The sequence below is a fragment of the Coenobita brevimanus genome, chromosome 79 (assembly GCF_032717465.1).
Source record: "Coenobita brevimanus isolate Jiangsu-jjx chromosome 79, ASM3271746v2, whole genome shotgun sequence".
NCBI classification, from domain to species: domain Eukaryota; kingdom Metazoa; phylum Arthropoda; class Malacostraca; order Decapoda; family Coenobitidae; genus Coenobita; species Coenobita brevimanus.
The window spans coordinates 32,107,299-32,120,102 of NC_137032.1; the positions used below are offsets into that span (position 1 = coordinate 32,107,299).

Here is a 12,804-nt window from a genome sequence, read left to right on the forward strand (position 1 = left end):
CTAGCTAGAAGAATATTGTAAGAGGTGCATGACAAGGGTTTGGCACCCCTTATTGTCCCCGGTGATGCAATAGTCACCAGACTGGCTTAGCTGATAGGCGGTATGAAGCATGTAAGTGTGTGTGTGTGTGTGTGTGTGTGTGTGCGTGACTCTTGGGTAGAGTCAGAATTCTGGGAACTTGAATGGTGAGTGTATGAGTGTGGCCAATCTGATTAAGCAGATGTTTGGGTCAATTTTTCCTTCTGTTGCAATCTTTCTTGCTCTCTGAATCCTACCTCACCCCATCCTGAGGTGGGAAAAAGAGTTGTGGAGGAGGATGTATGTGGTAGGTGTTGCACGTGTTAAGTTTGTCCAAATTTTTGTTATATTTTCACTTAGATATATGGATCCTACACGCTGCTTTGCAGTACAGGGAAGTTTGGTTAGAGTAATGATATCTTTGCAGCAGCAGCATTAGTGTCATCACCAGTATAATCTACTTCCCAGCTATTTCAAAGCTGGTGAAAGAATTCAAGGCAAGGAGGAGGAGAGTTGATGAGCTAAAGAGCCATTGACTCACACCCATTTTAGAAGAGGTGTATGTTGTGAACCCTACAGTACTTGAGATAATTAAGTCCCGTGTACAGTACAAAGTCAAGAACTGAGTGGGGTTAAGGAATGCATGGAGTCAGGTCAGCAGTCCTGACCTCTGCAAAATTGACTGTGGAAGGAGTCAGTAATGGGAAAAACAATAGTAGGAGAAGCTGTCAACAGAGTGGCCAGTGAAATGAGCCATGTTTAACTCTCACTCATGTCCCATATCATCCATCACCCAATTATTTCTTGCCCCAGTAGGAGTGTAAGGGCCTGAGGCTGGGTTACACAGTCCAGGAACTGAAGGTGAGGATAACCAGTGGCATTATGTGAGGAAATTAATCCTAACCACCCAGAGGACTTAGTTCCACAAGGGTCACATCTGGCTGAAGCTTCTTAACCCCCTGCAGTACACCTCTGGGTGTCTATTTGTTAGTTATATGGTCAACATCCAGTGTGTTTGTCTGTGCATCTGCATTTAAGCTATTCATTATCTGATGTTTCCTTAACCCACATAAAATCAAGTGGCTTCAGTCAGATTAATGTGACTCAATCACTCCACTGAATGGGTTAACAAATATTTGCCTCAGTGTTCAGTTACTAATGTACAGTAAATATAAGTAACATTTTTAAAAAACCTGTGATCATCAAAATTAGATGCCAGGATAATATTCTTAGTAATTTATAATAATTTGAGTAAGTGACATAGGTAGTATTTTATCATCACATATATTGAAGTTGCCAAAGCCTTTGATTAAGCCCACAACAACAAAAACCTTTATAAAATATTATTTGAGCTATCTAAAGTACTTTATTAAGCTCAGGATACTTTTCAACCAGAGGGGTTATATGTAGCCTTTAATTAATTTATTACTAGAGAATTTTCTTAAGTTTGATGTCCTCTGATAGTTGCCTTGTTAAAAAGACAAAGCCATGCTAGTGAAACAGTTGGCTCCTTCATTCTGATGACATGGTAATCTACAGGTAAATCTTGCTGTCTCCAGGACAGAGTTGCTGGAATAGAATACATGAGTTGAGAGAGTTAACAAAAAGGAAAAAATATTTGACAAGTGAAAATACCAGTAAATGGATAATAAGACAAACTGTGTTACCATTAATATCATGTCCCTGATTAAAAAGACAGGTATTAAAATGACTCCTTCTGTACACATAACAAAACTTAAACATTTACTGTAGCAACATATTATCGTCTCATAATAGATGTTTGTAATCACTAACAGAGTCTAATACATATATTCCATCCTGAACTGGGTTGCTAGGCCAGTGAAATACTAGACTGATAAGAATATTCAGAACATCATCATCAGCATTATCCCAACTCTAATTCCTGACTAAGAGATGGGGTCAGATAGGATCCATGAATGAAGAGAGGACACAGATATACTGTACATTTGTCAAAGAACATTGTTGCTAGAATGGGCCATACAATTATTTACATTACTTTCAAGTAAGGATTCCTGACTCCGACTCACAAGGCAAAGACCCATTTAACAGGGAATGCTGTTGATCCATTTTCCCATTGTTATATTCTTTCCCATTCTGTACTTTCTGGACCCTACCTCACCTGATGTGCAGGTGGGAAGAGGCAGGATGATGATATACACCAGTATATAAAAGACCTATATACTGATGCGATACCATATGCATGGCCATCACTCCAAATGGGATAATCAAACCTCTGGACCACCAGGCTGAGTACATTATCTAATGTCATACTACAACATTCCTTCATAGCACCAGCTACCTTCCTTATTTGTCTCTCTACTGTCAACTTCTTTTGCACATTTTCCTCTCTTTTCTATCACTGTGCCCAGGTATTTGAACCCTTGCACCAATTCCAGTCTCTCTCCATTCACTGTAACATCGCACTGGGAATCAACTTCTCTCTCGATTACAATCACTTTACTTTTTTCTACATTTACGCTCAAGGCATAATGCACACAGACATCAACAAAACTCTGCACTAGTCTACCAAGTTTTTGTCCGGCATTTGTAAGTAGTACTGCATCATCAGCATCAGCATAGAACATTTTTGAGATATTCCATCGATCACCATTCATAACCAATGCCATACCCTTCTCCATTACTCGTGTTTTTTCTTCTCTCATCACCCCATCCATGTTTATATTGAACAACCATGGGAACATCACACAATCTTGTTGCACACCCACACTGATAAGTGAACCATTCACTTAGATGCCCATTTACCCTTACACATGCCTCACTACCATCATAAAAACTCGATGGCACCTATAGTAGGACTCGCGTACGTTTGCGGCTGTGGTGTGGCCCGCACCTGTGTACAGTGTTGCCACGTTTTCTATACCGTTATCTCTCTCTCTCTCTCCTGGCGGGAAATGTGAGCCACCCTGAGTACTTTTGATTCTTTTATAAGTTATTTATAATTGTCCTTTCATTTGTTAATTTGGTTTTGTTATATTTAGTGATGCCGACAATGCATTCAATGCATGCCCCTCTCCTGCCTCTCTCTCTCTCTCTCTGAACTTCTAAGCTCCTTCATTTCTTTCAAGAAAATGCACCGTGCATAAGTTATATCATCTCTTTCCATTAGGAATCTCCGTCCATCAACATTTGAATAACGAAAACCGATTTTCTTCAGAACTCTTCTTAATGTCTCACGGCTGCCAGGATACGAAAGACTGATCTTAATTTCTGCATAAATTTTTTAAAAGTGTTGGGATTTCCTTCCTCTCATAAAAACTCAGAACTGTTCTTCATAGCACGCCTTCATTAAAGTTATCAAAGAAATCGGTCATTGGTGCTACACGTTACCTTTTCTTGGGGGACTTAAACTTGGGACATTGAATCTCCTCATTCTCTCTTGCATCTTTAGAGATTTTTTCAACTGATCTCGCTAATCTTTGTTGCTGCAGCTGTACGAGAGACGACCTTTGATAGGCCATGAAGAACTACTCCCTTCTCCCTCTCCTCCTGAAAATACTGCCTTACATTGAAGACAATTTCTTTAGCCTGGCTGTGTAGAGGCGAGGAATGGGCTGATTGAGCTGCCATGCTGTCTGTGCAGAGGACATAAAGGAAGTGACACGAGGTCACCACCAGGAAGCTATGCTGTCAAGGCCACCGACTGGGTGTGGAAGTGTTGCCGCTCGCGAGTGAATATTTTTTTTTTTTTTTTTTTTTTACTTCGGTATTGGCATATGCCTACTATTTTGTCCTACATATTAGCTTATGATTATAAATGTGATTATTCCTCGCCCTTAAAATTATGGTAGAAGCCAGTAAATGTGAGCATTTTTCCCTAGCAACACCTGTACAAGCTATGGTTGGGTCTACGGAGGTACGTACTTTACCTTAGGCCAGACTGGGTGTGTAAGTGTTGCCACTCACAAGAATTACATGAATTATTTCTTTTACTTTGGATATTGGCATATTTCTTCTTTTTTCAGGCTCATTATCTTATATCCATAACTGTGATATTATTACCCACCCTAAAACTACGCTAAAAACCATTAAAAGTGACTACAATTTCTTTTAGCAACACTGTACAATATGTATGCCATGTTTCTGTGTTACTGTATAAATATTTTATGCATAATAAGATTACTGTTGATTCATCCATCAAAATACACAAGTGTAAGTTTTATTCATCTGAATTTATCGAATTTGTGATGCCTTGTACATAAATAGCTTCCATTTCACATCGCAAGTTGGGGAAACGTGGCACCATTGTACACAGGTGCGGGCCACACCACGGCCGCAAACGTACACGAGTCCTACTATAGCAGCTTACCATCCACACCGTACATTCACAAAACCTTCCACAATCCTTCTCTGTCTACTTTGTCATATGCTTTTTCAAGACCCATGAATGCCATAAACACCTTATAGTCCTTCTCACACGCCTTCTCCACACATAAAAAAAAATAAACCACTACAGACATCCAGAAGCACCAGCCAAACAGCATCTTCCATTCAGACTCAGCTTCAGACTTTTCCTCAGACTTATTCTAATTTATCTTTTATTCTTTTTCTTAGATTTTCCTTTCTTAGACTCTACCTCAGACTCTGATTCTGACTCTGATTTTTTCTTTTTCCTAGACTTTGTTCTTTCAGTTTCCTCAGAATCACTCCCAGATCTTGAGGTGGATTCAGACTTTTTCTCCAGTTCTGATTCAGACTCAGACCCAGATTCAAAATTTTCCTCAGATTCTGAATCTGACTTAGCCTTTTTCTTTCTCCTAAGCTTTACTTTTTTAGATGCTACTGCTGATGCTGATTTTTTCTTTTTCCTAGACTTTATTCTTTCATTCACTTCAGAATCACTCCCAGATCTTGAGGTGGATTCAGATTTTTTCTCCGATTCTGATCCAGTCGTAAACCCAGATTCAGAATTTTCCTCAGACTCTGATTTTTTCTTTTTCCTAGACTTTGTTTTTTCATCCGACTCTGATTCGCTCCCAGATCTTGAGGTGGATTTTGATTTCTCCCCCGATATTGATTCTGGCTCGTATTCACTCTCTGATTCAGTCTTTTTCTCCGATTCTGATTCAGACTCGGAGCCAGACAGCACCTTGACCTCAGCCTTAGTCTTCTTTTTTCTCTGTGGGGCTGATTCATCCTCAGAGTCCGACCCCAACACTCGCTTAGACGGTGCCTCATCCTCACTTTCCGATCCCTCCGACTTCTCTTCCTCAGGCTCTGAATCGGCCCTGATCCGAGACCTACGGGTAGCAGGACGCTGTGCAGCTTTGGGTGGGGTCTGGGTGGCATACAGGCTGACTACATTTCTTCTTCGTCCACGTCCTGCGGGAGAGACAGTGGAATAATTTGAGGAAAACCAAGAATTGTGAGAGAAAAATGAATGATCAGAAAATAAGATGACTGCAGATAGGGTGGAGAGAGTAATAATAAAAAAAATAAATAAATAAAAAAAAAATAAAAAAAATGAGAGGGAGAGAGTATTCATAATAAAAATGACCATGAGATGGAGAGTGTCAACAGCAATGAGAACAACAACAATAGTAATAGTAATAATGAAATCCTGTATTACTCTGAGTGAGTGTAAGGGATCTGAGGCTAAGATACTGCAGTTCAGTATAAAGTATCTAAGGGAAGCTGACCAACCTACTTGCCAAGGTGGCATTATACGATCAAAAACCATCCTGACACATCTCATGCATCAAAACTGCACAAGGCTGTCACTTTGGCTTGGGTGTTCTAACTGCTACACAACATTTCTCTTACAGTTGTCTTACTACAAGTAGCATTTCAATGGCACACATCCTGGACTTAATGAGAGGACAGTGACAGAGACAAAATGGCAGATACATCAATAAACAAAATGACAGACACAAATAAAATGGCAGGCAGACACACAAAATGGCAGGTACAGATAGAGGAACAAAATGACAGACAGACAGACAAAATGAAAGACTGAGACACAGTAAGACACAGACTCAGACAAACCAACAGACAAACATACTCAGACAAATGGACAGATAGAGAGACAAAATGACAGATAAACAGACACAGTACCTGATTCTGAGATGATGTTATCCAAATCAAGAGATGCCAGTTCCTTTTTCCTCTCCATCTTCTTCTTTATCTTCTTACATTTCTGAATTGTTGGGTTCCCTGTGGTGGAAATGTCTTAATTTAATAGCGCTTAAATGCAGGTTAGAGTAGAGGGTGAGTTAAAAGTGCAGCAAAATAGGGGTAAAGGAGGCATCAGTGGAGGGGAAAGGGGGGCATCATTGGATATCCTAGAAGTAAAAATGGCTTATGGTCAGTTTGTTTTTATCCACTTCCACAAACTGTATACCATGTTGTGGTTGCATGAACTTTGATGAGCTGTACTTACAAGGCAGAAGTGATTCTTCTTGGTTACTAGTCAAATCAATCCTCCACTCTGACTAGACCAACTTTAGTGAGTGCTATACTGTATTTATCCTCCCTAGTTCAAATATTCTATCCTTTGCTGAATAAAATCATATAAAAATGACAAGAGTAAGAAAGAGCCATCACAGTGTACAAGTCAAGCTCATGACAGAACATTATATTCTTCCCCTGTGTTTCCACACTATACTGTACTATACTCTCTTCACTGTAACCCTTCCAATCCAAGGGTGTAATTTTTTGTTTATTTTTAATAGCTTTAAATGATGCTAGAGAGGCATGCCTTCGTGTGGTGGAACAATATAACCAGGCAGTGGAACTGCAAGTATCCCTCAAGTCCCTCCCTTCTTCTCCACTGAAAGGAGGATGGTAAACAACAGAAAGAGTAACTTTTGCATACAGTCCACTGGGTTCACACTTAGATGAGTCAATGGTAATAGTCATAGTAGTAGTAGTTGTTCCCTAGGCAGTCTGACTGAACAGCCTCAAGTTCCTAAGGAAGGCCACGGCTGAGGCCGGGCTTTCCCACAGAGCTCTCAAGGGGTGTATGCTGTGTTGTTGGCACAGGTGATTATGTGCAATGCAGTCTAAATGCAGCCTACAACCATGTTGTGATAGGGCTTGGGGGATGTAAGATGAAACTAATTGCAATACCAGACATTCAGTGACTTTGAAGGGGGTGCAGAGGAGTGTGATGGGATGATGTGAGGAAGGCTACATGGGGCTGCGTTGGGTATGGGGACAGTGATGATAGTACTGTACCATGCTTCCAGATGTTAGGTATTATGTTGTGTGAGTAGATGTAGTTTGATATGTTGGTGAGTGCTTGTATGCCTTGTGGTCTAAGGTGTTTAATGTGTATGTTGCTTATGTTGTCTGGTCCACAGGCAGATGAGTGCTTAAGGTTGCTAATGTTGTGCTTTGTCTTGCTGTAATTGGGTGCAAAGTCTGGGTCTGTGGGGAACTGTCTCTTGCATCGGATGACATGTCAGTCGTTGCGATGGGGGTTTAGATGGCTGACGTGTGAAAAGTGATTGATGAGAGTGTTTGCTTGATGTTTGTTTGAGGGTATGGTGTCTGTTGTTGTGATGGCAGCATGTGATCGTGTAGTGCTACTGCTGAAGAGTGTGATGCTGTTTAGTGTTTTGTAGTGTTTGCTGGTGTTTGTTTTGTGATCAAGTGTTTGGAGATAATTATTCCAGTTTAGTGTTTGCTGTTGATATATTACTGTTTATTTGAATGTTGAGTTCTTGTATTTGTTGTATGGTGTCTTGTGTATGGGGTGTTGGGGAATGTCGTTGTGTGTCAGATTTGACTGATGAGGACTTGAATTTCTGGTGTGAAGTTGGGGTTGTGTCTCTTTCTGTTCCCTCTAGGGATGTGTCTTATGTCTGCATTTTGAATAATTAATTGTACTGAAAGTGTGCACAGCGGTGTTAATGTTTGTGATGGATGTACTGTTTAATGTTTCAAAGTGTTGTTCTGTTTCAGTTGTGATGACCTCCCAGTTGGCTCTCTTATATGTACTGTATGGAGAGGTATATGAGAGAGGGGGGTGTGAGTTGGGAGCAGGGGAGTGAAATGGCGGGGGACAGGGCGACTTGGAGGCGATTTGTTTGTGGCCACCCCAAACGGGATTGAGGCGTCTGGCAATAGATAGATAGTGTCTGTGGCGAGCTGGGGTGATTCCAGTTTTGGCAGTGGGAGATGGTCAAAGCCAAGCAGTTTTGACCACTCTCCAGGATGTTGTGGGGGCGAGATTTGAGGAGCAAAAGGTAATGTCTGGGGATGATGGGGGGGAGGGGGGGGGAGAAGGCTTGGTGTGGGATGTGGGTATGTTGATGGAGATTGTTGAGGATAAAAAGATTGTCTGTTTGGGATTGTAGTACCAGCCCTCTGTCTGTGTCAGTGTCTGGGCTGCTGACATACTACCAGTACTACTATTTCTACTACCACCAGTTCAAAAAGTTTGTCATAATGCAAAACACAATGGCCACTGCAACAAGGGCGTTCCAACCATTACACCACAAATACCTTTCATTCCATGTTCCTGCATAAGGTCAAGCAGTTTTTGCTTCCTGGCTTTCATGGTCTTGCATCCCTTCAGCAGTACATCATAGCTACGAACAGTTATGCCACACAGATAGATGTATTTGCGTAGCCGTGCTAACTGGGCCTCATTCTGGCTCTGTATGCATAGGGATAGTTATCAGCATTATCATCATTTTATCAGTCATTATAAATATCATTATTAGTGTATTATCATTATGAAAATCATTATCATCATTATTCTCACCCTCACCTTAGATATAAACCTTTATCAGCCACATGCATCCGCTGCACGAGACCCACCTGCACCCACCAGACCCACCTGCACCCACCAGACCCACCTGCACCCACCAGGCATTCATCTGGTTACATGGCTACAAGCATACACAATATATGCTTACCATTTTCTTTTTCCCTTGGCCTTTCTTTGGAACCTCAGACTTCTTCTTTTCTTCTTTTCTTTTCTGTCCTTTCTTCTCTTCCTTCAGTACTGTCTCATCTACTGAGGAAATACTTGACACTTCAGAATCGGAGTCTTCTTCCTTCTTTGCTTTTGCCATTGTCTTCTTTTCATCAGACTCAGACTCAGAGATGGAGCTGTCTGTGTCTTCCTTTTTCTTTGCTGGAGCTTTCTTGTTTGTTTTTGTGGCCATTTTCTTCCCCTTAGCTCTAATGGAGCTGGAATTAAGGCTATTTTTCTTTTGTTTCTGCGTCGCTGCAGTTTTCTTCAGTTTCCCCTTCGCCCCGGCTTTCCCCACTGGCCCGGAAGTCTCAGTGCCTGATTCATCTTCTGACAGCATCTCCCCCTTCCCTGTGCCAGCTTCATCTGAACTGTCACTCTCAGGCGCTTTTTTCTTTGGCTGCGATTTAGCTGGAGATTTCTTCTTGGTAGCTAAAGGCTCTGTATCACTATCCTCTGAATCGTCACTCTCAGGCGCCTTCTTCTGTGTGGATTTTCTCTGAGGTCGTGAGGGCGTTTGTTTCTTAGTGGATGGTGGTTTGGCATCACTATCACTATCATCATCATCTTCACCCTCATCTTTAACTTTCTTTTTCTGAGGTTTAGCTAGGGTTCTTCTCTTAGACAATGGCTTAGCATCACTATCATCATCATCTTCACTGTCATCTTCAACCTTCTTCTTCTTCTGAGATTGAGTTGGTGTTTTTTTCTTAGCAGATAGTGGTTTAGCATCACTATCATCATCACTGTCATCTTCATCTTTCATTTTCTTCTGAGATTTAGCTGGTGTTCTCTTAGCAGACAAAGGCTTAGCATCACTATTATCATCATCACTGTCATCTTCAAACTTCTTCTTCTGAGACTGAGTTGGTGTTCTTTTTGCATTGCTACTATCATCATCATCATCATCATCACTATCATCATCTTCACTGCTGTCTTCATCTTTTTTCTTCTGAGTTTTAGCTGGTGTCTTCTTCTTAGCCAGTAAAGGTCTAGCATCATTATCATGAACATCATCTTCAACCTTCTTCTTCTTCCGAGATCGAGTTGGTGTTTTTTTATTAACAGGCAGTGGTTTAGCATCACTATCATCATCATCATCACTGTCATCTTCATCTTTCATTTTCTTCTTCATTTTCTTTTGAGATTTAACTGTTCTTTCCTTAGCAGACAATAGTTTGGTATCACTGTCATCATCATCATCCTCACTGTCATCTTCATCTTTCTTTTTCTTCTGTGATCGAGGTGATGTTCGTTTCTTAGCAGATAAAGGCTTAGCATCACTATCATCATCATCATCATCCTCACTGTCATCTTCATCTTTCTTTTTCTTCTGTGATCGAGGTGATGTTCGTTTCTTAGCAGATAAAGGCTTAGCATCACTATCATCATCATCATCATCTTCACTGTCATTTTCATCTTTCTTTTTCTTTTGTGATCGAGGTGATGTTCGTTTCTTAGCAGATAAAGGCTTAGCATCACTATCATCATCATCATCATCATCTTCACTGTCATCTTCATCTTTCTTTTTCTTTTGTGATCGAGGTGATGTTCGTTTCTTAGCAGATAAAGGCTTAGCATCACTATCATCATCATCATCATCTTCACTGTCATCTTCATCTTTCTTTTTCTTTTGTGATCGAGGTGATGTTCGTTTCTTAGCAGATAAAGGCTTAGCATCACTATCATCATCATCATCATCATCTTCACTGTCATCTTCATCTTTCTTTTTCTTTTGTGATCGAGGTGATGTTCGTTTCTTAGCAGATAAAGGCTTAGCATCACTATCATCATCTTCACTGTCATCTTCATCTTTCTTTTTCTTCTGTGATCGAGGTGATGTTCGTTTCTTAGCAGACAAAGGCTTAGCATCACTATCATCATCATCAACATCTTCACTGTCATCTCCCACCTTCTTCTGAGGTCGAGCCTGTGTTTTTTTCTTACCGGATACAGGTTTAGCATCACTACTGTCATAATCATCATCATCATCATCATCATCATCATCATCACTACGGTTTTCCACCTTCTTTTTATCTGGAGCTTGTCTAGCCATTCTCTTCTTCCTGGACAGTGGTTTGGCATCACTATCATCATCATCACTGTCATTATCATTTTTAACATTCCTTTTCTTCTTTCTCTTCTTTGTAAATGGGGGCTCATCATCATCATCATCATCCTTTTTTCTACCAATGCCTTTCTTCAGTGTGACTTTTTCCCCCTCGGAAAGTTCCCAGTCTGAGTCACTCTCTTTGCCTTTTCCTTTCTTCTTCTGTGTGGACTTCTTAGGTACATCATCATCATCATCATCGCTTTCTTCATATTTTCCTTTTCTCTTCCTTGGTGTGATGAACTCCCCTATTATTTCCAAATCATCATCATCACCACTATTTGTTGATGCCCCCTTTTTCATGGACCCTCTTGGTGGGTTTTTTGCTTTCTTCACTTTATCATCATCATCATCATCATCACTTTCTACATCACTGCCTTTCTCAGTCTTCTTGTGCAACTCCTTCATCAAATTTCGCTTAGCTCTGATTGGCTTGTCAATCTCTGAGTCACTCCCATCACTATTCTTTGACTTCCCACTGGGTTTTGTGGTTTCTTTTGAATTCCTTGGCTTCTTTGTACTCACCGGCTCATTGTCCGAGTCGCTGTCATCCTTACGGCCACGTTTCTTTTTGGATTCTTTTACTCTAACATCTGACTCAGCAGAATCCTCTTCATCACCTTCCTTGTCAGAACTGTTCACTTCAACACCACCATTGCCTTCACTTTGTTTGCTCTTTTTATATGACAGCAATGCTGTATCAGAATCACTAGCAGAACCCAATCTTTGCCTCTTCCTAACTGAGTTTTGTGTTTTTTCAGGGCTGTGTTTGTCAGGGCTTTGTTTGTCAGGGCTATGTTTGTCCATGTCTGACCCAACATCCATGTCAACAGGTGTTTTCCTGGGGCTTCTCCGTGATCTATTTACCTTAGAATCACACATTCTTTCCCCCACATCCTCATTCCTATCCAAGCCCCTGTCCTCAGACTCTGCGTTGCTGTCACTCTCTTTTTCTGAATCCTCATTCAAGATCTTCCTCAGTGTGGATTCAATTTCTTCCATGGACAGGGAGGTTGGTTTCACCTTCGGGTTACCACTTTTCCCTGTTTCCTTTCCTCCCTCTGTACTGTCTGAGTGTCTATCCGTTCCTGTCTCTTCCAACCCCACGCTCTCTGTTTCTCCCTCTGCAGTGCTTATTCCATTCTCTGTGTCTCTGTCTGAAATTACTCGTACTGGCATCTCTGTCCTAGAAGATTTAATACTGTTTTCTCCCGTCCCTTTTTGTTCCTTGTGATTGTTTTCTCCCTTCACTCCATGTATCTCCTGAACATTTTCTCCCCTCTCTCTAAGTTTCTCCCAGTTGTTTTCTCCTTTCCCCTTAATTTCTTCCTGATTCTTTCCTCCTTTCACTCCAGCTTCCTCTCCATTGTCTTCTCTCTTTTTACACTCCTTCCCAACTCTACTTTCGTCATCAAAGCCTTGTTCTCCCTCAAGCAGCTGATTCTCCTTACATTCCAAATTACTAAGATCAGTTTGGGGGAGCTTCCTTGGGGATTTCTTCTTAACACTCTTGTTGACTTGTATCTGTGGGGAGAGAAAGATATTAACTACACTCTTCATTTTAGCCTGGCCATTACTTTCCACCTGTCCATGTTATCTGCTATACACTGCTCTTCATCTTGGCCAAAATATGTTAACAAGTTATGGTGCTGGTTCAAATGAATGCTATAGATTGGAAGGGATAAAATGCCTTAGTATCTTTATTCTGCCATAG

At 41.0% G+C, this 12,804-nt stretch overlaps 1 protein-coding gene across 1 annotated transcript; it reads right to left on the reverse strand.

The window, feature by feature from the left end:
- Positions 1-4,588: 4,588 nt before the first annotated feature.
- On the reverse strand, positions 4,589-12,269 carry LOC145409082 (uncharacterized). Its single transcript, XM_080279629.1, has 6 exons — positions 11,460-12,269; positions 10,134-10,214; positions 8,922-9,842; positions 8,506-8,659; positions 6,112-6,210; positions 4,589-5,379 (listed from the first exon to the last, which is right to left on the reverse strand). The coding sequence occupies exons 1-6, from the start codon at positions 12,267-12,269 to the stop codon at positions 4,589-4,591; spliced, it is 2,856 nt and encodes a 951-aa protein (XP_080135755.1).
- Positions 12,270-12,804: the final 535 nt, after the last annotated feature.

Excerpts from the sequence above, each read along its gene's own strand:
- LOC145409082 (XM_080279629.1), bottom strand. The coding sequence starts at position 12,269 with ATGCCAGTACGAGTAATTTCAGACAGAGACACAGAGAATGGAATAAGC. Across the intron at positions 9,843-10,133 it reads TGTCTGCTAAGGAAAGAACA|TCTCAGAAGAAGAAGTTTGA; the intron begins GTTAAATCTCAA and ends ACACCAACTCAG. Across the intron at positions 6,211-8,505 it reads GCAGGAACATGGAATGAAAG|GGAACCCAACAATTCAGAAA; the intron begins GTATTTGTGGTG and ends TTTCCACCACAG.